General features: G+C 32.2%; 2 protein-coding genes across 2 annotated transcripts in view; both read left to right on the top strand.

Moving 5' to 3' along the window:
* The window catches only part of LOC111047279 (exportin-1-like), a 54,059-nt gene extending 50,178 nt beyond the window's left edge, over positions 1-3,881 (top strand). Inside the window, exon 21 of the mRNA XM_039429845.1 lies at positions 917-3,881. The gene's annotated coding sequence lies outside the window, so the exon portion shown is untranslated. The remainder of the gene's footprint in view (positions 1-916) is intronic.
* A 6,771-nt stretch (positions 3,882-10,652) lies between these two features.
* On the top strand, positions 10,653-27,794 carry LOC111047280 (luciferin sulfotransferase). The gene is made up of 7 exons (XM_039429846.1): positions 10,653-10,803; positions 14,471-14,667; positions 20,174-20,270; positions 21,107-21,266; positions 21,946-22,066; positions 23,826-23,923; positions 26,326-27,794. Exons 2-7 carry the CDS (start codon positions 14,472-14,474, stop codon positions 26,635-26,637), a joined length of 984 nt encoding a protein of 327 aa, XP_039285780.1. The 5' UTR covers positions 10,653-10,803; position 14,471; the 3' UTR covers positions 26,638-27,794.
* Positions 27,795-27,866: the final 72 nt, after the last annotated feature.

A 27,866-nucleotide genomic window follows, 5' to 3' on the forward strand; every position in this document is an offset into this window, starting at 1 on the left:
ATAAATTTCACTCTTAACTCAAGCCGAGAGTCCTACTATTGTGAGGTCCACGTTATAATGGCAGTATATAAAGATAGAAGAATAGCGATGCCAGTTCTCTGTATTAATTAATTATATTTCTACACTGTCAAAAACATAATTGGCATCGTTGTGGACCTAGAAAAGGATAGTACCACCGGCTTTGTCGAATGGTAGACAAGGACAGCAAAACCAAAGTTGATCAAATACTGTCATTATAACGTGGACCGCACTATAGTTATTTTTCGTGAAGCTATGTGACGCTGGTAGTGTCTCATACTGTACCGTTCTTACTTTCTCACCCCAACAACACAGTAATAATAGACAGTAGTCGACAATAATCGGCTTACCGAAAAATCGACTTGAAATTTGAAACATGAAGGGATACATGGGATATCTTCTTATGCTACCTTTTATATAGGATTTATACATTAATAAATTTAGAATTAGAAAAAGACCAACAGCCATAGCATAAAATTTGTTCCTTTTCCAAATTTCGATAGGTCCAAACATTAGGCTATGCTCATTTACTCAATTAATTGAGACAAATTATAATTGGAAACGTCCAAATAAAACATTCCTAAATAATTGAAAATAACTGAAACTTTACACGATTTTCTCTTTATTTTATTTTGTGTTAAATTTTCTAGTTTTCGGAATTTAATTTAAACATGACTTCGACTACGGCCTGTTTCGGAAAGCCAATTTTCTGACTCCAGCTGTTTAAGGTTTAGAACTTAGCTAAATCCTGAGCTCGGAAACCGGCCCTATGTGTAACCTTATCTAAATTTGGGAGAGGATTAGCACAAGGTTACCTTATTTTACCTCTCCCTATCATTTTTATAATGTACTTATTATAAGGATAAATAGACATTTATAGTATGTTTTCTGTTTGCAGGAGATTCCAGTATTTTCAACAACAAAACAATACTGCAAAGCTGCTAGAACTGTTATTCTTCTGGGGGTTCGTGTGTGAGAGTCAAAAAATGAAGAAGAGGGGGAAGAAGAAGACTGTCGACGATTGTTACCGGTGGTTTTAGAGAGGGTGTGAAGTGTTGGGGGGGGGTGTTTTTTGGTGGAAAAGTAGGGGAGGCACACAAACCAATATCAGAGACAATTCACACCTGATGTAGAACCCTCTTAAAACAGTGTTTGATACTTTTTCTTTGTTATCAATTTATTTTTCTAAAATTGATTTGTGAACTACTACTGTTGTTGTATCATTGATTTCAAGTGATGAAACAAACCTCTTTTCACAAATCCAGTTTAAAGAATACTCCGTGTTTTAAAAATTAATCAGGATAGATAAAAATTGTGTCACTATAATTTCGACCTTTTGAGTTCGAAAATCCTGGTTATAGACTGTCCCGTGTATTAGAAATTAATTCAGGGTAGATTAAAACTTTCACTTGATAAAATTTGCTTCATTTTCATGTGATGATGAAATTTCAGAGGTTTCTGTGTTTTTTTATCTAATAGGAACTGTCAAGTGAGAATAATGTTATCATTTTTTATGTTTGAGAAAGTAATTCAGTAGGTTTACGTATTGTGCTGGAATACTTGTCGTTTTTAATAGAATAATAATTCTGGTGTGGAATTCTATTGAATATTTGATCTAAATGATGTCACCAGAAGGACCTCTAATGGTGTAATTTTTTCGGCATTTTTTGTCATTTTCTTTCAAAACTATTTGCAATTTATTTTGCTTGATATCTATTTTTCGATATTAATTTTGTAGTAAGTTACTGTAATGAGTGGAGTGAGGCAAAATTTGAAGGCCTTTAATGTTGATAGTTGGTCGAGTTTTTTATAATAATGATAATAATTTAGTACATATTTTTTTGATTTTGTAAAAATAGTATATTGCAATTTAGTTTGAAAAAAGCGTTTAGTACTTTGTTTTTTTGTATTTTTTTTTCACAAATATAGTGAAAATAGACTTGCACATAATATTTATGCGTTTATGATGTATTTGTTGTAATTTTTCGTCGTCATCTGCAATCAGAAATTCGATTTCGTTTGTGACTGATGATGGAAATTGATATATTATAAATTGAGCGTAGTTAATGAGAATAAATTTTCTTATTGTTAATCTTATGTTTTTGTTATTTTCGAAAAATTTCCTTGGAGGATGATTGAATGAGAGGCGTGTTTGGTTTTTTAGATTGCTTAAATTCCATTCAACTAAATCTCCAATTTTGGGCTTAGGGTTGAACTAACTATCCATTTACACTCCTTCAAAATAATACAATCTTCAACTATAATTTAATAATAATTTGACAATAAATAACTTAATAATTTGACAATAAAAATATTGAGAAATTGAACTCCTAACCTGTTCTTCGAACATATCTGGAGTTTAAAATCGCTATTATAAAAATATGCTCCCCCTTACGGATTAAAGGTTTTGTAATAATATTGCTAAATGAGTCTCTTCCCTAAACTATCATTTTTTAGTTACTTGACTCAGGCCCGGTTGCTGATTGATTTGATTTCTACAGATTTATCATACTTGCAGTATATCAAGCCTTTTTCACTATTGTAATTATTATGATTTCCTAAAACTTGCATAAAATGCTAATATTTCTGTTCAATGATTGAATTCAGCTTTGGAATTCCATATTTCTCCCATCTATTTAATTTCTTCAATGACTATCTACTATTTGTTACATAGACCATCATATTTTTTATCCAAACAATTTCCATATAATCCACTGATTTCGGGTTTTTCTTGGCAAACTAACAACATTCAGTGCAAAGTTAAATTGTTAACCATTAGACATGATGTTAAACTAGGAGCTAGAAGTAGTTTAGTATTGTTAGACAGCTTACTAGATTTTTTCTGTTCTATAATAGCGCATATTGTTTTCAAGCTATTAGTTTTTTTTCTTCAAATAATTTATTGTTTTTACTTAGTTCTTTTTGTTTTATATTGTTATCAAGCTATTAGATTTTTCCTTCGAATAATATTGATTGTTTTACTCCCTGCCAGTGTTTGTTGTGCCTCCACTTCGACAGCATCAGTATGAAAGAATACGTTGTGATGTGCAACATCGGTGGTGAAAATCTTTTGAAAAAAGAGCGGTACCGTACCTGATGCTTATTTGCGGAGCTAGAGATGTGTGTGGATGTAAAACGGCGGACGATACATGAGTAAATGCGTTGCAAATCTGAGAGTGTGATAGGTCGGTCATCATTTCTGTGAGTTTCCTCTGTGAGGATGTTGCGAAAGTAGTGTATCAAGTGAGCGGACTATCTGTAAAACCATGCGCGAGACAAACTGATGAAAAAACATTGAAGTTTACGCTAAACTGACAGTTTTTTGTTTCAAATTTTTTTCCTAAGCTTAACAATATTATTGTAAAGATGAAGATAGTATGGTGATGATTATTAATGATAAATAGTGTGTAAAATGATGACATTTGATAGATTCTTTTTTCGAAAAAATGTTTGTTGTCTTTCTCTAGGATGGTGAATGTATAAGTCTGTGTGTTGTTGTATTTGTGAAGGGTGGTGTACGTGTAGGTATTATCCTTATGAAGGGTGAAAAAATCTACTAGTAAACATTTTTAGAAAGTTTCAAGTTCAATAGGTGATGATAACTACTATTTATGCTGCATTACAATATACATATATCATTAAACTATTTTTGACTGTAAATTTCAATAAAACTTGGGTATAATGTGAGATGTTGGAACAGTGTTTGTTTTGAAATCATGATTATTGTAACGTCTGACTGAAAAGAAAGTAATGCTGGTTACTTTTCTGAGAGCGCCTGTATGATTGTGAGAGTGTGTGCAAGTTGATGAAACCAAATTATGTTGAGATTATCTTATATGAATGTAAATATATTTGGAGAAAAATTTTGGTCGTTTTTATTTTTTGGGAGAGTGGGTCTCATGTACTTTAAACAAACGCCGGTTTAATTTTAACCGTGATTAACTTCACGAGAACTAATCAGAGAAGCCGTCGTTGCACAAAAGCCGGTTAAATTTTAATCGTGATTAATTCCACGAGTACCAATCAGAGAAGGGTTTTTGAAAAGACGGCTTCTCTTATAACAATCACAGTTAAAATTTAACCTGCTTTTCTGCAACCGGCACTTAGTAGCATTATAGTGAGGTACACGTTATAATGGCATTGGAGAAAGATAGGAGAACAGTGTTGCCGATTCGCTGCCTTGTCACTGCCTTCTATAGAAGATGGCTGATATCGATATATCTGATGCAATATTCACTCTTCATTCAATGATTTAATAGATTTTCATAATTGGGATTACATATTTCGTAAACTATATTTCTACATTGTTAAAAAACGATCTGACAACGTTGCAACGTTAGTGTTATCTGCTTTGTCAAATGATAGATAAGCATAGCAACACTAATCAAATACTGCTATTATAAAGGTGCGTACAGATATACGCGCCGCGAACATGAGCAATTCACTTTTAATCAGCTGACTATATCTGTATTTTTACAGAAACTGTAAGATACAGATATAAAAAGCTTGGCATTAGCTGATTAAAAGTGAATTGCTCATGTTCGCGGCGCGTATATCTGTACGCACCTTAACGTGTACCTAGCTATACTTGCAGAATAACGATTCTAATTGGTTCACCAAAGCGTGCTTGGCTAAGACATCGTCAAGAATCTTCTATAAAAACGGCCCTTCAGTTACTTATTCAAACTGAGGTACGGTCAAGAATAGTATATAGTGTAGCTATAAACTATCCTTGAGGTACGGTAGGGTGTTTTCATAACGTATATAGTCAGTTATTTGACCAATATTCACTCTTCTTTTTAAGGCTACTGATTATAAAAACACGATAAAATTTATCAAGTACCCTTTATTTTACTACAAATTTACTATAGTCAGGGCCCACGTTATAATGGCAGTGTTTGATAAGCAATGGTATTGCTATCCTTGTCGATCATTCAACAAAGCGGATAGCGCTATCTCTTTCTCGCTTTGCTCTGTTGCCTGATCGTCTTTCAACAATGTAGAATTAATAATTAACAAAATATTTCATCTTGATTATGAAAATTCATTATGAAAATCATTGATAAATATAATGTCTTGCTTGATGAAAAATAATTGATTTTTTTAAACGAGAATGAACCGTTAATATCACATCAATAAACCGGTATCAGTGATCCTCCATAGAAGGCATTGACAAGACAGAGGATCGGCAACGTTGTTCTCCTATCTTTATCCACTGCCATTATAACGTGGACCTCACTATAGTGGAGCGGCTAAGGTAGATTGTATTGGAGAAGGTAGCAGAGATTGTTGAAAGTAATGCATGTATTCAGATGTGTCTGAACATATTGGGGCGGCCAAAGTAGTGAAAAAGAAGCGAATACATTTAGATACATCCATTATTTAAACACTCAGCTGCCTTCTCTGGTACACTCTACCTTTAACCTCTCCTCAATTATATTTATAGTTAACATTTATAAATCATATTTATTGAATTGGCTCAGAAGCAGGTGTAAACAAGAATTGAATTGATTCATATTCATATCATTTCTTCAATTTCTCTTCTTCTACTTTCTCATCTCTCTTACTTTTCTCCTTATTTCATTCTCTGCACCTTAACCTCTCCTCTATGAAAGCCTTTCATAGTTTCTCAAACTTTTTGACCGTTTCTCAAATAGTAACATGCGACTTCTATGCCGGGAGGAATTAACAAAACTGAACTGATAAATTTAGATACATCCATTATTTAAACACTCAGCTGCCTTCTCTGGTACACTCTACCTACCTTAACCTCTCCTCTATGAAAGCCTTTCATAGTTTCTCAAACTTTTTGACCGTTTCTCAAATAGTAACATGCGACTTCTATGCAGGAGAGCCATAGAATTAACAAAACTGAACTGATAAATTTAAATACATCCATTATTTAAACACTCAGCTGCCTTCTTTGGTACATTCTACCATAGAGAAACAATAGCATAAATAGATATCCCATGGTATAGGGCGTAGTCGCCCTATGTCGCAACTTTTACTGTTATCTGAAGCCGATAATCCACGTAGTTCTTTCCCGTGAAGCTTTATGACGCTGGTAGTCTCTCATATTGTGCCGTTCATACACTCTCACCCGGTCACAACAGTAAATATCGACAGTAATCGGCTTGAGATAACAGTAAAAGTTGCGACATAAACGCCCTATACCATGGGATATCTACTTAAGCTATTGTTTCTCTATGATTCTACCTTAATCTCTGCTCTATGAAAACCTTTCATAGTTTCTCAAATAGTGAAAACTAAACTACTCATTTCATTTTTACTTTTGAAAAAATCCTATTGTGAGGTCCACGTTATAACGGCAGTAATTGATAACATTTATGTTGCTATCCTTGTCTATCATTCGAATAAGCCTACTTATTCAGATCTGCTCATCAACTATCTAAATTCTGGAGGAGAAATAGTTTTGGATTAATTCTGTTGTTTCTCTCCCAATCATTGTTTTGATATTGCGCATGTGTAAATGAAATAAATAGCGCTATCCTTCTCTAGTTCTGCAATGCTGCCATATCGTTCTTTAATAATGTAGAAATATAATCAATTGAGAAAATATTTCATCTCAATAATCGGCACTGCTGCCCTGCTATGTTTCTCCACTGTCATTATAACGTCGTCCTCACTGTATAGCAAGGTTTATAAATTTATCTATATAAGGTTAATTTAGACTTTTTGGTCCCGACTGAAGTATGACAGTCGTAATAAGGCCCATTGACGGCTTAATTTATATATTCAGGCGGTGGGACCTTCCCGCAAGGGACTCGCCACCAACAAAAGCCATACGAATTTACTTTTACTTTACTTTAGACCTTGCACTATAGGATTTTATTTCAAAAGTACTAGTAGTTCTGTGAACAGTTAGACCTCACGCTCAGTGAGCTACATTGACCTGTTGTTATGTTTTCTCAAAAATTAATAAATAATTTATCAATTAAAAATGTCTAGAAAAAATCCTAAATAAACATAGAGCTTCCTGTCCTATATCGTGCCGTGACGTGTAGTTGTCCCGGAATGTGAGTGTGAGCGCTGTTATCAGGTCTGGCTGCAACTGTCTACAACGTTGATGGAAAGATACAATTTTCAAGATGTTCGATGTTTTTGAACGGGTAGAATTATAGTCAACTGTCTACTAACGTTAATGGAAAGATACATTTTCAAGATGTTCGATGTTTTTGAACGGGTAGTATTATAGTCCACTAGACGACAGCTGATTTATGATGAATAGTTCTATAGTCTAATTTTTACGGTAATATTGGCGTATGAAGGAGGCTCCTTTTTCCTTTTATATTATCCTTGAAATGCAAAATTTCCAAAAACCTTGTATATACGTCGACGCGTAATTTAAAAAGGAACATACCTGTCAAATTTTCATGAAAATCTATTACCGCGTTTCGCCGTAAATGCGCAATATAAAAACATATAAACATTTTAACATTGAGAAATGCCAAACCGTCGACTTGAATCTTAGACCTCACTTCGCTCGGTCAATAAATGCATTGTAACCGAAACTATTTCTTTACTATTGCAATATTTCATTATTTTTGTAAGTAGTACATGTGACAACTTAATCTTCTTATCCAATAAAATTTACTTATTTTTTGTTAAATAATGTGCTAAATCAAGAATCACGTGGAATTTTAAATGTCAACTATTAAATCTTGATTGATTTAAGTTATTACATAAATTTATTGCTGCATTATAATAAATTGTATGAAGTCAAACTTTGGTTTATCCTCTACATTTTCATAATACTTTTTCAAGATCAGTATAAATTAATGAGTCTAGGCTTAGTTTTCCTCTTCCCAAGTAAAGCTGGACCTGTCTAGAATATGATAAACGGGTAAAGATTTATCTTTCTGATCTTAGAGGTGAGGTAAGATTTTATGTTTCAGTAAATAACTCACACTGTATTGTAGTGAAACGTCTCATATTATAGCACGACACTTGTTAGGTCAACCTCTATCCATAGCCCGAATATCATCAAAATCTGGGAGATTTGCATTTTTCATGAAATCCATGAATAAAAAACATGGATTTTTGCAAAAAATTTCAAAAATCAAAATCGTTCAAACTCTTAGGAATGATAGTAAGTTACATGACGAGAGGAACAGTAATATGTCATCATATTGGCAAAATTCATTCCTATTCTTGATTTATAAGCATTTGAAGATCATGATTTTTCTGATCTAAGAGTGGAGGTATAGTTATTTGTGCAACTAGTGCGCAAAGTGACACTTTGCTGCACCGAAAGAAACGTTTACGCCCGAGCCGTAGGCGAGGGCGGAATGGTTTCTTGAGTGCAGCAGAGGAACTTTGCGCACGTATTTCACATTAAGTTTTTCCTACAGTTACCATTGAATATGAAAAGTGGGTAATTATGGGTAAAATTGCCTGAAATCCATCATATGTTTTTCTGTGTAATTTTATTATTGATAAAAACCTTAATCTTAAAATCCTAAAGTCCTCGTTGTCCTTGGTTATAATATATAATGAATAATAATTAGCGCGTTGTGCTTGGTTGCACCTCTGCTCACTATAGCAGCCACAGCAGTCACTGTTACCAACTTCATTTTGATTTTGCTGCACTGTTGCTCCATATAACCTACTAAGTATTTTGCGTTGCCATGTTGCAAATCTGGAGTGCAGAAAAATTTTTCCCGCACTAGAGCGGAAAAGTGATTCTTTGCGTTCTGTAATCAGTGCAGCAATGGCCACTTTTCAACGTAACTGTAGGAAAAGATATGTTTCAGTGCATAACTCACTCTGTATTGTAGCGAAACGTCTCATATTTATCTTACGACGATACTGATATTACTATTTATGATTCATTACAATTACCTTATGAGTCGCCTGATAGAACAAATAATCTGTACCGTAGGACTAATATCATATTTGTCCTCTGGACTGCCCAATTATTACTGCAAGTTTTTTAACAATCAGGTCACTCCCGTGTTATCGGACTGACATGTTAAACTGTCGTTCCCGGCTTAATTATGACAGTCAAAAGGCCTATTGTCGGCTCAAATTATATATTCAGGTGAGGTGGGACCTTCCCGCAAGGGACTCTCCACCATCAAAAAGCCATACGAATTTACTTTACTTACTTAAAGGTTCAACCACCAAAAAAACGTAAGAAAGTGTATGAGATGATTTTTACTTTCCTTGCCCTATTACCATAGGTAAGGAAAGTAGACTATTGCTTTCCGAAAAAAATTAAGGTACCCCAATTTCTAAATTTCTATACGTTTCAAGGTCCCCTGAGTCCAAAAAAGTGGTTTTTGGGTATTGGTCTGTATGTGTGTGTGTGTGTGTGTGTGTGTATGAGTGTATGTGCGTCTGTTACACGATATCTCATCTCCCAATTAACGGAATGACTTGAATTTTGGAACGTAAGGTCCTTACAATATAAGGATCCGACACGAACAATTTCGATCAAATGCGATACAAGATGGCGGCTAAAATGGCGAAAATGTTGTCAAAAACAGAGTTTATCGCGATTTTCTCAAAAACGGCTCCTACGATTTTGATTAAAGTTATACCTGAAATAGTCATCGATAAGCTCTATCAACTGCCATAAGTCCCATATCTGTAAAAATTTCAGGAGCTCCGCCCCATCTATGCAAAGTTTGATTTTAGATTCTCAATTATCAGGCTTCAGATACAATTTAAACAAAACAATTTGAGTGGAAAAGATTAAGCATGATATTTTCTACAATTAATGTTCAGTAACATTTTCACCTAAAATTAAAAATAAGCTCGAAATTCGAGAAAATGTGATTATCCAATTGCAAACTATTGGCAACTGTTGATTCTATTAAATGATTCACTATGAAGAGATTGCAGACCTCGTGGGACTTCAGCGTTATTTCCCTGTCACCATCTGGCTCAAATCTTTGAATAGTAGACTTATAATCTAATAGTAAACATATCTTTCAAGTCTACTGCTTGCTAGTAGTTAAAATAATTTGAATTGTTATTCTGTTATTTTATTAATTTTGAAGGGTACTATAATTCTATTTTATAAATATATACAAGAAAGTAGCCCTGAATTCATACATTTTAAGAAAATAATTTATATTTACCTTTATATAAAAAATATTCTCATTGTAGGCTCAGGCCTATATATTTCTACTTTCCATGATATGTGTGGATGAAAAATTGAGATATAACTATTACAATGGAGAACAAAGCTACAGAACACACCCAAAACAAAAATTGAAAAATCACAACATCTTTGTTCTCAACAACATTGTTGTTCACAACAACAACACCCATTATAACCAAAAGCGCCCAGAGTCCAGCCTCAAGGAAGCAACAAGTGTACAATTTTCTGTTTCTAACTTTAGATACTAAAAAAAACAAGATCGATTTCACAAAAATGAAAGTACACTCTGTTCCGGTTTCATCTCAGTTTGGTTTCCGAGTTTGTTTTTGAGGAGAAAGTAGAGTGTGAGAAAGGGAAGAAGAAGAAGACCAAGGAAGGAAACAAGAAGAGGGAGTGAGAAGGAAGGAGAGTGAGAAAGAGAGAAACAAGATGGTGGAGGGAGAAGGGAGAGAGAAGGATGCTGGGAAAGGGAATAAGAAAGGTAACCAGTTAGATAATCCCATAATCTTGGAGTCTAGACAATCTTTGGCTTATATCAGAGGTCTCAACTGCGGACTTTAGTCAGTGTGTCTGTGTAAGCCGTGGAGTAAACACACATTGGTGCTTAACTGGACTTAGCTACTTGATCTTGAACTTCGCATCTTCTATAAATACAGGTAAGCATTCCTATCTTACATTGGTTCGGAGTCCATCTAGAATATTGAATCGATTCACTGACTTCTTTTATACAGTGAGCCGCTACAGTTATAGGAAGAAAGTCAGAAAAATGTTTATGAAAAATTATTTGTTCAATTTTACTGGATCACGTTACTATTGCTTATCTATTATCTGATTACTATAAACTTTATCATAATCTACAATATTTTGCTATGGTTTAATAAAATCACCTCCTGGTGATTTTTGGATTTGGGAACTCTGTATTCATTTGAGGCTACTCATAATTAAGCCAGATGAAAAATAAATTTGAAATAACACTTTTGAATTATTATTTCTCTCATTGAGACCACACCACTTTAAGTTACCGTAGCTGGAAAATTTGGTTCTATTTTAAAGTTCATTGTATTTTTAGATTGTTCTCTTCATTAATACTGTACGGTATTTAATGCAAAATTTGTGGATAATTTCAATATTGATTTTTCATTGTCTTGTTTTCTTCAGGGCTACTCTTAAATATGAAAAAAATATAGAAATCCAAGGACCCTTTTAAAATTGTTACTAACTCTAACCGAAACATGTCGTGATTGAACAATTTTAAAAGGGTACTTAGATTTCTAATTTTTATTTATATTGATTTTTTCATGTATTTTCAATTTGAAACTATATTATTACAAATCGATTTATTTGCTTTTTCTCATTTCCAATCATTATATAACTATGTGTGTTTATCATTGATGTATAATAAATAAATAAACATCATTTTCTGAATTGAAAGATGATTTGCAATTCTTCGATTTCTGATCTTTATTGGAGACCAGGAAGCATCAGAAATCGGTTAACTACCTATACCTTGCTTTATCTTCAGTAGGCTACATTAATTTTTATAAGTTATCTTCCATCCTTTTTTATATGGTAAATTACAGTATTTTCAATATTTATTATCTTCAATGAATCGGTCTGCTTTTCAACTTTATCATTATCTACAATATCTTGTTATAATTTGATAAAACGAATGTATTTCACATTGAGAGAGATATGGTACCGTATTATTATTCCATCACTGTTAAATTTTGGGATTTTATTTTTAATTTATCAAAAATATGTATTATCATTGTATTTTTTATATAACTTTGGCTGCCGCACCAAAGAATGTGAGTGTTTTTTCACTTCAAAGATATATAAAATACAATAGTAATAATATTAGTAAGAACAAGATGGATAACCAACAAGGAAAAATATATGTAGTAGATATGTATATAGGCCTAATAGAAGAATATTTAGTGTTATGGGCAGAAGGAAAAAACAAAAAATTAAAACAATGCAAAAGATAACAATCAGAACAAGATTACTTGTAGTCTATCAACAACATACATTTTTAATTTATATTATTTGGTATGATTACAATTTCTGGATGCACATTATAATTGCAAAAAAGCCTCTACGAGGTTCATATCAGTTTGCTTTTTCAATTTCCTTATCCTTCTTAGCTTTTTCATCTCAGAATGGAAATGACAATAAAATAAAAAGTAAGAGGTACCTAATGAATGGAATCTCATATTTTTAACTTTTCCCAAATATTCTACTTCCTGATGTAATTTTCATTGCAGTATTCGTATTAGTGTACACCCCTGTGGTGAGGTCCACGTTATAATGGAAGTGTTTGATTGTCAATGCTATTACTATCCTTGTCTATGATTCAACAAAGCGGATAGCGCTATCTCTTTCTCGCTTTGCTCTGTTGCCAGATCGTCTTCAAACAATGTAGGATTCATAATTAACAAAATATTCCATCTTGATCATAAAAATTCATTATGAAATTATTGGAAAATATAATTTTTCACTTAATAAAATATAATTGATAACTTTAAATGAGAATGAACAGTTAATATTACATTAATAAACCTGTATCAGCTACCGTCTATAGAAGGCATCGACAAGACAGAGGATCGGCAACGTTGTTCTATCTTTCTCCACTGCCATCATAACGTGGACCTCACTATAGGTTCATTACTAGGTTTTAGGTTTATCATTTAGTTATTAGTACCTACTTTTCATACTCTACTACCGTAGGTTATGGGGAAACATATTATGTATCTGTTTATTCAGTAATTCCCACTTCAGTATCAATTCCTCTATTACTATAAATACTTGAGTTTTTACTAAAAAACCATTACTATAGTGTCATCAAAAATAGTTCGAAAATGAATTATGGTATATTACATTGAAATACTATGGTGAATAAATTGAAATTACCACGCTAATAAAGCTATTTCAGCCCTTTAAACGTCGTCGAGCTGAAACTCTTATTTTTCAACACACTTTTTTCTATGTACCTACATTGACAATTGACTGCATGTCGTGTGAAAAACATAGAAAAAAGTGTGTTAAAAAATAAAAGTTTCAGCTGTGTTAATACATCGCAGCTCGGAATGGATCAAGAAACTATCACCTCTTATTTTTTCTATTTTTAATTTCAATATTTATCATCATAATAAACTTTGTTATTATTCTTTCGAATTTATTTATTACATAGTTTGTGATTTCTTTCATTATTGCTAGTGTTTTGCTTTCTGTCTGATAATTTGCGTCTCCTCCCTGCACACGGACAAACCATCCAATCAGGGAGAATATTCATGTAATCCATAACATTGTTATATTTTGTAAATAATATAAACAATTTCAAATTAATTTGGACTGTAGTAAAAATTTGAGAAGGGACAGTTTTGGGCATAAGCCTGTTATGCCTTCTCACATAAGTGTAATAATTTTACAAGACTGAATAAATAAATATATGTCATATTTTATGAACAAACTAATTCGAATTTGAATAATGTGGGATTCAATAAAGATACAACAAAGTCTATAATAATTATAGATAGAGTTTTATAGTTACACACCTTACCTCTTGGAGTGCAATAAAGGTATTTTGAATTTCTATCAAATTTTCATCAGATATTTCTGGTGTTCTCCAAATTCCAGGATGCTTTTGTGAATAAGTTTGTTTTCTGGTAATTCTTCTAAATTATATTTCCAATATGTGAATATTTCCTTTTTTAGTTATAATAATGCGAAATATTTCTTCTATGTTTAGTTTTGAAGCATCTAAATTTAAAAATCTACTTTGTGAAAATACTTGGAGGACTGAACATTTTGTGAATTGAAAAACTACAAGACTTGACCTATTTCGGACTATGTGTTATCTAAATTTGGGGGAGGAATAGCACAAGGTACCTTATTTTTCCTCTCCCTATCATTTTGATACTTATTGTATAAATGAATAGAGAATAAATAAAATATGTCATATTTTATGAACAAACTAATTTGAATTTGAATGATGTGGGATTCAGTAAAGATACAACAAAGTCTATAGTTACCGGGACAGATAGAGTTTTATAGTTACACACCTCTCCTCTTGAGAGCAAAAAAGGTATTTTGAATTTCCATCAGATATTTCTCGTGTTTCCAAATTCCAGGATGCTCTTGTAAATATGTCATATTTTATGAACAAACTAATTTGAATTTGAATAATGTGGGATTCAATAAAGATACAACATAGCCTGTAGTTTTAGATAGAGTTTTATAGTTACACACCTCACCCCTTGAGAGCAAAAAAAAGGTATTTTGAATTTCTATCAAATTTTCATCAGATATTTCTCTAAATTTCAGGATGCATATCAAATACGGAAGACCCGAGCCTGTGTTTGCGCATAAGATGGATGCGCTGTTCAAGCGCAAAGACTGTATGATTGAGGTGAACCCGGGTTCAGTGCTCCTACCTCCCAAGTACCAGGACATTGGAGAGCGCATTATCAACCTTGAAGTTCGACCAGATGACGTGTGGCTGGTCTCGTTTCCACGGACAGGTAACAATTATTAAATTCGTCAACAATGTTTATTTAATTTTATAGAGTACACTTTTCCCGAAAAATATTGCATTATAGTAATAATAATGTGGAATATTTCTTCTAAGTTTAGTTTTGAAGCATCTAAATTTGAAAATCTACTTTGTGAAAATATTTGAAGTCTGAAAATTTTGTGAAGTGAACAACTACAAGACTATAAGGCTGTTCGGTACACTCTTTTTTTAATTAAATTGGATAATCTTTTTCAATATAATTGTTAAGATCATTATAAGAGTGAGAAAAAGTGGAAACTGAAATTTCTAAGTCTACTTGTAAGTCTAATTAGCGAGTTATGGGTTGTTGAAGTGCTAACTCCGTTTTCTTTCCAGATCATAAACGGTTTCGAATATTCCATTGGAGTTTTTTTAATACATTCAGTACCTATTATCATTGGTTTTGTTCTAATATGGTTTTTTTGCGATTAATGTCAAAATAAAAAAGTAATCGAATTTACAAAAAAATTTACTTTTTTATTCGTGAACGATATGGGGAATAAAATGTTTAGTTTGGAAAGATACATTTTTCGAATTTTTAAGAGAGTATTTCTGTTAATATAGTCGAAACCGTTTATGATCTGGAAAGAAGACGGAGTTATCACTTCAACAACCCATAACTCACTTATTGGACCAATCAAAAATGTCAGTTTCCACTTTTTCTCACTCTTATAATGATCTTAACAATTATATTGAAAAAAGATTATCCAATTTAATTAAAAAACAGTGTAGCGAACAGTCTTCACCTATTTCCGGCCATATGTGTTACACGTTATCTGAATTTGGGAGAGAAATAGCACAAGGTTACCTTATTTTTCTCTCTCCCTATCATTCCGTTGATGTATTTATTGTATAAATGAATAAAGAATAAAGTATTGATCAATTCTAATATTTATAATAGTACCATATAGAGAAAATATGACATGAGAGGATATCCCATATGGTATAAGTCTTTTATGTTCCAACTTTCAAGCCGATTCAATTGACTCAAGCCAATCACTGTCGACTACTGTCTTCTAATACTGTTTGGCCGGGTGAGAGTGTATGAACGGCACAGTAAGAGAGCCTACCAGCGTTACATATAGATTCACCAAGAACAACTACTAGGACTATCGGCTTGAGTTAACAGTGAAATTTGGAGCTTAAACACCCTATACCATGGAATATCTTCTGCTATCTTTTATCTATGATAGTACCTATCTTTTTATAGTAGGCCTACTGTATAAAACCACTTATTCATTCTTTATTGATTGATACAATAAGTACATCATCAAAATAATGGGAAGAAAAAATAACGTAACCTTGTGCTATTCCTTGTGCTATTCCATAGTCCGAAATAGGTTAAGTCTTGTAGTTGTTAACTTCACAATTTATTCATATTCAGTTTGATTTTATCATTGAAAAGTACCCCTGGATATGTATAGCCATTCGATGGCTAATATTTTTATATGATCAATTACCATTGAATTTTACTTACTGATCAATCATGTACCCCAGCTATGAATGAAGAATAAATACCGTAAACAGACTTTCATAATGTGCATACTATAGATTTCCTTCAATTGATAGAACCGAACTGGTTGAAGAAGGAAAACTATGTTGGCTTTTATTCCATTATTGAACAATAAACAAATAAAAAATACCTATCATAATTTGAATAAAATGATTGCTCTGTTTCATAACAAAAATGATTATCTATTGAACATTAAATTTTAAAACACCTATGAAGTATTGTGTAATTTGATAGAGATTATTTTTGAAACCCCTTTTCTTTTAGAATTGTTTGCACTACGGTACCCCATTCAACTGTGTGTAGATATATAATAAAAATATATAAGTAGACTATACCGGTAGTACTATTTATTGCCAAATTCAATTACATTGCTTCCAATTAGAATATTCAAAACATATTACAAACTCTTTCTAAACTATAGTGATAAATTTTGATTTTTTCTCTTCCCTGTTGAGGAGAGAGGGAGAATGGTTCATAATAATCTTAAATGTATTTTAAGTGAAAACATCAAAATTAGAATTCTTAGTTTTCATAACACTCTGCAGACTTTTAAATTGTTATCTAAATTTGGGAGAGAAATAGTACACAAGAAGTATCCTTAGTTTTCTCTCCCGATCGGTGCTTCTTTGTAAAAATTACAAACATGTATCAGAAGGTGTTGAAACATGTTTGTTGACCGAACGAAGTGAGGTCTATGATTGAAGTCGACGGTTTTGCATTTCTCTTTACGTTTATATGTTGCGCATTTACGCATCTGCTTTTTCACTCCACTTCTTAAAATAGTCGTAACAATGTACAGGTATTAAAGCAACAGCCAGTTAAATTATACGAGATTGGTGAAGGACAATTTGTGAGAGAGATGCAACTTCAGGAAGAAATAGCATGATATGACATTTGTAGGTGTCCGTCTACTATATACAGTATTGTATTACTTAAATGGCTTCTAAGGCGAAACGCAGCAATAGATTTTCATGAAATTTGACAGGTATGTTCCTTTTTAAATTGCGCATCGACATATATACAAGGTTTTTGGAAATTTATCACAATAAATAAGTGATATTTTCGACAACAACCCAGTGGTTTCATTATATGGATAGATATCACAGCATCTCGCATTTATCAGTGCGTATTGCAAAATAGATTACTAACAACGGATTGAGAATAATGATTATTATACAGATTTTGAGATTCACAATATTGAAAACTTACGATTATTGATTTTGAGATTTTAAATTTAAAAAGCTACGCTAGTTGAAGATTTTGTAAAAAATGCAAGATATATGATCATTGGAAAGGGTTTTTTATCAGAATTGGAAAATTTATTGATGATCATTGAGAAAGGATTGAGTTAGAAATTCATTATTATTGGAAAGATTTTGTTAATTGGAAACTTTATGATAGTTGAAGAGATTTTGAGATATGGAGAATTTATTATTATTGAAACTGGATTAATTGGAAACTTATTATGCATTTTGAAAAAGAATGGGATTGGAACAGATTAACAATGGAAAAACTTGAAACTTTTCTATTGCCGAAATCTTTTGATGAGAAAGATGAAGAATTTGACATTGATGAATTTTTCAACTACTTTGAGAAGGTGCCTCAGCTAATGGTTGGGTTGAAAACGATAATGTATTATATTAGCGGTTTCACTTGAAAGGAAATGCTGAGAAATATTTTGAAGTTATTGGGAACGATTTTTGATTCGACAGAACAATTTTGTATATACTGTATATGCCAGTAAAAGAAAAATTGATTGGATTTTTTTCGATCTCCTCTCAAATTGTTGAAATTAGAAAAATAATTATATGATTGTAGAATGGAATTTGAAGAAGATGTCCGATATTTTGTAGCAAGATTTTTATCCCTATGTAGCAAGATAGATTCAAATATGCAGGAGTCAAGAATTTTCAGGAGTTTGTCTCCAAATATATTTGAAAGAATTATAATCTTACCAAATAGGACCATTATATGACCATTGGAGAATAGTTCAAGATATTGAGAAATATGATTTATCATGCCAGTATTTCTTGAATGAGTGGAAATTTGGACAAGTGCAACTAATAGGTGATAATATAGAACCAGAATTTGAAGAACTATTGGAAATCAGAAATGAGTTTGAAATTGAGGATAATTGTTTTGAAAATAAAGCTTTTATTTGTGATACATCATGTGAGGAAATCGGAAAAGAATTTGAAATTGAGAATTATTGTTTTAAAAATAAAGCTTTTATTTGTGATACATCAAGTGAGGAAATCGGAAATGAATTAATTAAAATTGAGAATTGTTTTAGAAGTAAAGCTTTTATTAATTTATCAATACTAAATTTTTATTACAACATCATACTTGTGATGATATTGTTTTGAATTAAATAAATATTTATTGTGATGCTAGTTTCACACAAGTAGGCTACATGAGGAAGATATAATTGACAAAGAGGAAAAATATATGGAAATGATTAAGAATTATTGGAAAGTGACTTGAATTTTTTTCATTTAGGATTGATAACAGGTTGTTCGAAAATCGTGTTAACTTTGATATAATTCGTAATGAACGTGACTCTATTGAGAAAATGCATCAAAATGCTAGTATTGTTGATGGTAATGGAAAGAGAAGACGTAAGAAATGTAAAGTTTGTGGTAAACATAATCATTTTACTCTGAATTGTTTTTACAACTTCGATTAAGCTAAATATAATAAACTGAAAAGTTTAAAAGCTACTAATTATACTAAACTAAATTTATAATAAATCAATAAGCTAAATATAATTATTTAATATAATCGGGTTTATAAAAGGATGCATAGAATTTGTGAAAAAGAAGGCTATGATATTAAAGTGTGTTCTTTAGATGGCAGAAAGTTTTCGGAGAATGTTAGGCGTAAGAAAACATATTTTACTGATAGGACACAGAAATTTTGTAACAGGCATATTGATAGAGATGTTTTAGACGGAGTTCATTCAAATAGTGATATTTCAAGGAATGAATTGAAAAGTTGTTAAGTCATGCAGTGACTCGTAGGCTCTACTTTAGAAGGTGTTAGTCACAATGAGATATTTGTCAGAAAAAAATATTCTAATACTGAAGAAGTATTCAATCTTCCATAAATACGAATCTGATCTTGGAGATATTAAAATGAATTACAGTCAGAAATGTGGATCAGCGAATGGTGTTAAACGAAAAATTATTGAACTAAAATTAACATGTTTTGTTATTAAAAAGAAAAGATGCTAAAACTTTTAATGATAACAAACAAATAAACAACCGTTCTATCAATGCCAAGTGAATACACATGCATTATTGACCGAGCGAAGTGAGGTCTAAGATTCAAGTCGACGGTTTGGCATTTCTCTTAATGTTTAAATGTTTATATGTTGAGCATTTACGGCGAAACGCGGTAATAGATTTTCATGAAATTTGACAGGTATGTTCCTTTTTTAATTGCGCGTCGACGTATATACAAGGTTTTTTGGAAATTTTGCATTTCAAGGATAATATAAAAGGAAAAAGGAGCCTCCTTCATACGCCAATATTAGAGTAGAAATCAGACTATAGAATTATTCATCATGAATCAGCTAACAAGTGATTACACAGATGTGTGGAGAAGCCAGTCTATTGCTGTATTTCCATAAGGTCTATAGTTTCAATCAGGTACTTGTGGATGAGAATACTGCGTGAGGTCTACTGTTCACAGAACTACTGGTAATTTTAAACTCTAAAATATTAGAGTCTACTCTAAGTAGAGTAGCATCTAAGATCTTCTTTATCAATATTCGATCCTCATAATACAGTCGTCATTAATTTTCATTTATTTATCCAGTTAAATTGGATAAATAAATTATTGGATACCGTACGAATTCTGTTGGATACTTTTTCTACTGAATTGCGTGGTTGTCTTCATTCTTCAATTTTCATCTATATTCTTGCTGTTTTTCACTAATGGAATTTGTTGCTTATTTTAGGAAGCACATGGACACAAGAGATGGTTTGGTGTATCTGCAATGATTTGGATTATGAGCGCGCCCAGCAGCCAGGAATATTTAGGACACCTCTCATCGAGTAAGTACCAAATTCACCTCACAGTAATATTTTAAAAATAATACTTTATTTGGATCAAATCAGGAAATGCTTCAAAATGAACACATTGTGTTACATTCACTACATGTTAGTATAGTGAGGTCCACGTTATAATGGCAGTGAAGAAAGATAGGAGAAAAACGTTGTCAAACCCTGTCTTGTCAATGTCTTCTATACCTAGCTGATAAAGATTTATTAATGCAATATTAACTGTTCATTCTCGTTTAAAATAATCAATTATAGGTTGATCTAAGGATTTAATAATATATGCCTACTGTGTAATAAAAGAGTAAAGCAAATCTTTATATCAAAATCTATCTTTATTTTCAATACTACAATAATTTACTAATTAAAAGAGTCCGAGAACGAACCCAATAAATGACATACAACTAAATTCAATCGCACGAAAAACATTTGAGATTTTTCATTGCGTCAAAACATATATGGTAACCTACAACCAAGCAAGGAAATTGATCGAACCAGTCTTTTGACCGTGTTCAAATGATTTGATCACCCGTTCGGCGGCAGTCAGACTTAACCATTGATTTGACCGTGGTCAAAAGTAACTGGAGTTGGTGGAACGTATTATTGCTGATTTGATCATCGGATAGACTTTAACCATGTTCAAATGCCTTGACCAAGGTTGGTGAAATCGGGCAATAATGTTATATTACAGAATTTAATTATTTTATTATATGTAACTGAAAGGGAGATATTCTTTTTTATTTGTAGTATCAATTAATTCAAAAACCTTTTTATTTTTCAATTTCATGTTTTTTCCTTCTACTTGAATGTTTATTTATGATTCTTTTGTTTAGATTGACAGCCGTCCTAGGGAACGAGGAGGGGGACTGGAAGGAGGAGCTTGGCAATTCGGTGGACCTAGTTGAAGCCATGCCCAAGGGTCAGCCTCGTTTCATCAAAACCCATCTGCCCCTCGAACTGCTCCCAAAACAGCTGACTATTGTTAAACCAAAGGTAACTTTCACAATTCATTATTAATATCGGGGCACCGAGCTTTGCTCGTTATTTTTATTTATTGATAAACAGGACACAATTCTCTAAAATGATCGTGTTTATATTTCACAGCTGGCTATACGTCAGCTTATGAATTTCGGGGATGCCATATTTTGATTTTCCACAGAATCACTCGCTCACTTTTTACTATCCACAGACGACGAAAGTCTCATCTGTTTCAGCCAAGGATGAATTATCCTTTCAATGTCGTTCAGCGAGTTTTCCCAAGGATGAGACCTAGTGCAATCGAATTTTTATATCATAAAACTACTATATGTTCCAAATTTCGTGAAAATCGTTAGAGCCGTTTTCGAGATCCGTTGAACATATAAATAACCAAATATAAACAGATATATTGAAATTGCTTGCTTAATATAATAGGATTCAAATACAATCCCATAAAAATCCAATCAAATTAAAAGCTCATTTTATATTATTTTGTGAAAATAATTAAGGACTGAACATTTTGCGAAGTGAATAAGACAACCTATTTCTCAGAATTTCAAGTTAATCAGTCCAGTAGTTCAGACGTGATGATGCGTCATACATAATTTTCCTATCCCGAACGTGTATAAGCCAGTTCTTTCAGTTAGACTGGATGTAAGATTGTATTCTAAAATTGTGTTGTTGTTTTTTGTAGATAGTGTACGTTGCTAGAAACCCAAAGGACATGTGCGTCTCCTACTACCATTACTGTAAACTAGTTCACAATTTGGACGGCCCTTTTGAAGACTTCTGTGAACTCTTCCTGGCAAACAAAGGTGCGACACATTTATTTTCCTCAAACATTTACATAAATCGTATTTATAATTCTTGCATTAAATAATTAACCTTCCGGTAGTCGCTCCCTACTCAATCACACGAGCAGTCGCGTGTTGTATTTTGTACAACGTCCAATTTTCCAAGTGTTTTGTACTCGTTTACTGTCAAAACATATTGATCAATTGTATAATTACTTTTTCCGTCTTCTTGGATTATTTCACGCCTATGAAAATTTGGATGATTACCATTTCAAGGTGCATCAAGCAAAGCTATCAATTCTGTGTTATTGGTTCGTTTACAATCCCCGTTTACAGTATTCCCCTATCTTATGCACAGTGCGACTTCTACACTGTCGCGACTAAATGGCTCCTGAAGACTGAACCATTGCTCGGTTGATACTGCAACTCAGTAGAGTGATGGGGGGAAAGTTTTGGAATGCAAAGGTGACTCATTCACTGACACCACCCCATTCAATAGTTTTGTGCAGCAGAAAAACTGACACTGTTGTACTTTTTATAACAGCGCGACTGCCGGAAGGTTAAGAGATGCTGTAAAGCGGAAAAAGCCGTGGGAACTACTTTATTACCATGGTGGTATAGGATGACATTCACTTAAAAATTTAAACCGTAATCATTGATCAAATAGGAAAAATTTGAACATTATTCATAAAGAAACCTGACAGTTTGAAGTGTGTGTCACTAAATAGTGAGGTCCACGTTATAATGGCAGTGTTTAATTAGCAATGGTATTGCTATCCTTGTCTATCATTCAACAAAGTGGATATCTCTTCCTTCCTTTGCTCTGTTGCCAGATCGTCTTTTAACAATGTAGAATTAATAAATTAATTAACGAAATATTCCACCTTAATTATGAAAATTCATTATTGAAAAATATAATTTCTTGCTTAATAAAATATAATTGATTATTTTAAACGAGAATGAACAGTAGTTAGTATTACTTCAATAAACCTGTATCAGCTACCGTCTATAGAAGGCATTGACAATACAGAGAATCGGCAACGTTGTTCTCCTATCTTTCTCCACTGCCATTATAACGTGCATCTCACTATAGATCTGCATTATAAAACTACAAAAGGGCGTTCTATGCAATAATAAATTAATTTCTAATGTTTGGGGTGTTTTGAAGTAAAGTCTGTTCATTCAAATTTATCCAATAAAATTGAAAAATACTATGCATACAAATGTATGAATCATTAAAATAATAGATAAGCAAGAAATACATAATAATAAGATTCCAATCAACACACAGATTCTTAAACTAAAAACAACTCGTTTTCTATATGACAATAGATTTGATTTTGTTCATTGTTGAAGGATTTTCAATTTTCTTATTGGAGGATTTATTAATTTTCTAAAATAGTCCTCAGATGTTATGAACTTATTCTCAACTGATTAAATTGATGAACATGGCCATTCTGATTAAATCTTCAATTAAAAAGAAGATTTAACTCAATTTTAGTGATGCCTATTTGTATTCTTTGGTGAGAAAAAACAAGTAACTTTGATTGAAAAACACAGTTCTATTTTGTGACATCCACATTTATGAGTGTAATTTATTGTAATATACATTTTTTATAGTAATATATGTTGATATAAATGTGGATGTGACAAAAAAAACTGTGTTTTTCAATTACCGGTATGGAAAATTCCACAATATCAATTCTCATTCAACAAATATCACCAAGTAACTTTGAACCGAATCTTTTTATGAACTGCGACATCTTTGCTTATATTCCAGCTCCCTATGGACCGATTTGGGATCACATTCGTGGCTTCTGGAAGCTGCACAAAGAGTCTGATAATGTGATGTTTGTCAAATACGAGGACATGAAGAAGGTAAAAATAATTAATATTCATAAAATAACATCATAGTACCCATTTTGAAAAGTTTTCAATATAAAATAACAGATTAAATAAGAAACTAAGTTGAATAAATTAGAATTGGAACCGTTTTGGGCTTATAAGCCTGTGGTACTTTTCTGTAAGTTGTGTAATTCTGAATGAAAAACACAAATTGAAACAACTAATTGTAGCCCTGAATACATTACATTTTAAAAAGATAATTAATATTATTCAATACTTGACACTTACATTTCATTGAAGAGAAATATCAAGTTCAGGCCATTATAAATTATTTGTCGAAATAGCTCCATTATTTCCAAACTGAACGGTTCAAGATTCAAGATTCATTTTTATTGACCATCAGGCTACAATAAGAGCAAAAGGCAAGTCATATACATTTTAAAAGTACACACAATTGGATAGAATATAATTCTCTAAAATTACAAAATTATAATATATATAAATTGGAGGAACATATAAGGAGAATAGTCAACAATTTCTAAGCATTTCACAGTCAAGCATTTAAAATCATTTATTCTCTCAATTACAAAAGTCAGAACATTAAGAGAATGTAGTGGTTACACTTTAAACTCAATTATTTGGAATGCATTATTTAATAAATGAGACAGCATGTAAATCGTAGATGGTGCCGTATGCTAACGACACTACACGTTTAACGCTAAACCACGTCTACTTGAAGATATGGTTGTATTTATCACAATGTGTTTCATACAGGGTTTAAACGAACAGCTGACATGTCTTCGTTTTAACCGAGTATCTGCATACGGGCCTAAGGATTGCTTTCTCCAAAGTTGGTTTAACTATTAAACTCGTTTAAGTACATGTAATGTAGCCTATAGTTGCATTTATTATAAGTAAATAAAAATTAAAAATAAATAAATATAATGTTATTGCCATGAAACATACATGCTATGAGCAACGTCAAATTTACAATAATTTTCCAAATTTACAAATTTTCAAAATATTATTCCTGGACCAAAAATCAAGTGACGAAGTAGGCATAGTGTGTCATATCATAACCTCAACCTTTGGACAACATTAACTTCTTATCAAAATTTGGAAAGAAATAGTACAAGTTCAGCCTAGTTCTTCCTCCACTGTCATAACTATATTATGATTGTAGTATTTTGTACAATAAATGAATAAAAATAAATAAAATTATCAAGTCGATAGTTTACAATATAATACTAATACTATTACTGTAAATAATTTACATTATTTAAAGCTAAAGGTCATGAATTTCAAGTTCAAAATAATCGTCAAGAGAATAAAAAGGATTTTTGACCAACCGAAAATATAATTTTCTTCTGAACAAGTGAAACGGAGCTTCCGCCCAAGCTTGTGGCAGTCTATTAAATAACATTATGCCTACAACTACTCATATTTTTCAACTTTGATAATCTGTTAAATGGAATGTCAATATGTCTTTTTCCCCTTGTGTGATGAGAGTGTCTAGGCCAATCTCTTCTGAAGCGGTGCTCTGGTTAAACTCTAAGTTTTTCAAAAACTAGTGCCCAAACAATTCAGCATCGGTGTATTTCACCAGAGGAACTGAATTCCGAGCGAAATCTTTCACTCTGTATAGCTCGCTAATGAAGCGTTTATGGATATATGTTTATAAGAACTTTTTTCTTCTTTTTACCTCTACTATCACGTATAAAATTATTTTACCAACATTATGAATCACCCTGTATAATGGTTGATTATAGTGAGATTTTCAATTCTATAAATAGCAAGGTCTATCTATTTATAGACGTTGACAAATAGGGGTCTACAGTGAGCTAATCTATCGGAGTCTGTTAGTATCCTGACAACCTTATTCTGAAGTATCAATAGCTCCGCATTGATACTGATGAGAAAAAGCGAAGTATGCTGACCTCACAAAAGTCCTGGGAACATGATTCTTCAAATTTCTCAGTAGATATTCCACTCGAGACAGTTTAGAACTAAATAATTGATATGAGGCTCAGTATGTTCTAAGTTAGGTATGTTTTAAAGTTTTAATTGAGTTAGCTGATGGTTTAAACTAAAATTTGGGTTCAACTTTTAGAAGAAAGTGATTCATTTTTGATTTTACATGGATGCAATAAATTACTGAACTAGTTATAAAAATCTAAGTAAGTTACTTTTTTAAAAAGGAACTTGATAATGGCATAATAGAAACATGTTGTGAGTAAACAATATTAAATTCTACTTGGATTTTTATTTTGATTTCTATTCAACAGTAGCCCTAACAAAAAAAGACAATATTACTGAACTAATTTGTGTTTTGTCACCTGGTCATATGGGACATATATATTAATCATATATTTATCTCATATTGATCAGAATTTTAGCCGTTCCACATCTTGCTTACAGTTTTCTGTTTGCTTTAGAACCACGTGCAGTGCATCAAAGACACGACCAAGTTCTTCAACAAACCTGAGCTGAGCGACACTCAAATCCAGTCGCTGATCGACCATCTCAGCTTCAACAAGATGAAGGAGAACCCCGCCCTCAACTTGGAGGCCTTCCTCAAGGTCAAGAACGGCGAGAACTTCCAGAGCAAAGACGACAACGAGAAGTTCATTCGCAAGGGAGTCATTGGCGACTGGAAGAACTACATGAGCCCCGAACTGTCGGCCAAGTTCGACAAATGGATGGAGGAGAACTTGAAGGACACCGGACTCACTTTCGAGATGAACTAGTTCAATTGATGATTAGAAGAGAACTAGTTCATTCGCAAGGGAACTGGAAGTTTGACCAATGGAAGACAACTTGAAGGACACTGGACTCAGTTGCGAGACGAACTAGTTCATTCAAAGTATGAACTAGGTCATTCGAAGATTCGAAATGAATTATTATTAGTTCATTCGAAGCTTTTAGATGATCTAGATCATTCAATAGGAATAGTTCAAGATATACATAATAATTTAATAAATAAATACTAGTTTAAGAACTTTAGTGTATTAGGTTGATTTGAGTACAAACCTCCTTAAATGTAATATGTTCCTCTCAGTCTCACTTATCTACTAATATAAAAATGGAACTAGTAGCAAAATAAACCAGTTCATCACATATAATATACAGCTAACCCAAAACAGTAGAATAATACTCTGATCGAATTGTTTTGACAGAGTTATATATCTTGATAAGAATATACAATTAACATAATTGGTGTTTCACATATATTTAACAATTTTAAAAACATGTAAAAGAATACGAAAAAATAAAAAGGCCTTCAGGAATAAACATTTCAATATTAAAGAACTTACAAGATACTGTTATAATTTTCAGAAATGAAGACCTCAATATTAAAATACAGTATTTTTTTTAATAACTGAGTAGTGGAGAATTTTCAGAATTTTCCGAGTTATTAAGCACAAGATTATCCAGGGATTTAACATCAAAACATTGCTTTAAGCCCATTGAAATCCGCTTGATTGCTATAAACCTTGTGATATAGAGTAGACGAATTGTATTTAATTTTTCAGCTTCTGTATTGCAACAGTTATAAAATTAGTTATTATAATTCTCCAATTAGGTTTGAAGCTTGATATTTCAACACTGGTTATCGCCGTTTAAAGTACGCCTACTTCTACCTACAAAATCGTCTAATCTCCCATTCACAATCTAATCTAATAGAGTATAGAATTTACTAACCACAAATTATATTCCATCTGCATTGCTTTCAAAAGGAACAAAAACAAGTCTGATATGTACTTTTATTATATTTTCGCACTTGGCTTTTTTGCATGTTTTGCTTTATGTGTGTGAGTTTATTTTGATTCTATTGTTTTAATGTTTATTGCTTTAAATAGCAAATAGTTTGAAATTTTAATGAGAATAAATTATTTGTGATAAATTTTGTTGTGATTTGACATAATACCTCACCTATAATATCTACCCCAAAATATAGTCCACAGAATATAAACTT

The sequence above is a fragment of the Nilaparvata lugens genome, chromosome 5, assembly GCF_014356525.2.
Source record: "Nilaparvata lugens isolate BPH chromosome 5, ASM1435652v1, whole genome shotgun sequence".
Taxonomy (NCBI): Eukaryota; Metazoa; Arthropoda; class Insecta; order Hemiptera; family Delphacidae; genus Nilaparvata; species Nilaparvata lugens.

Excerpts from the sequence above, each read along its gene's own strand:
- LOC111047280 (XM_039429846.1), top strand. The coding sequence starts at position 14,472 with ATGCATATCAAATACGGAAGACCCGAGCCTGTGTTTGCGCATAAGATG. Across the intron at positions 21,267-21,945 it reads TGACTATTGTTAAACCAAAG|ATAGTGTACGTTGCTAGAAA; the intron begins GTAACTTTCACA and ends TGTTTTTTGTAG. Across the intron at positions 23,924-26,325 it reads AATACGAGGACATGAAGAAG|AACCACGTGCAGTGCATCAA; the intron begins GTAAAAATAATT and ends TGTTTGCTTTAG.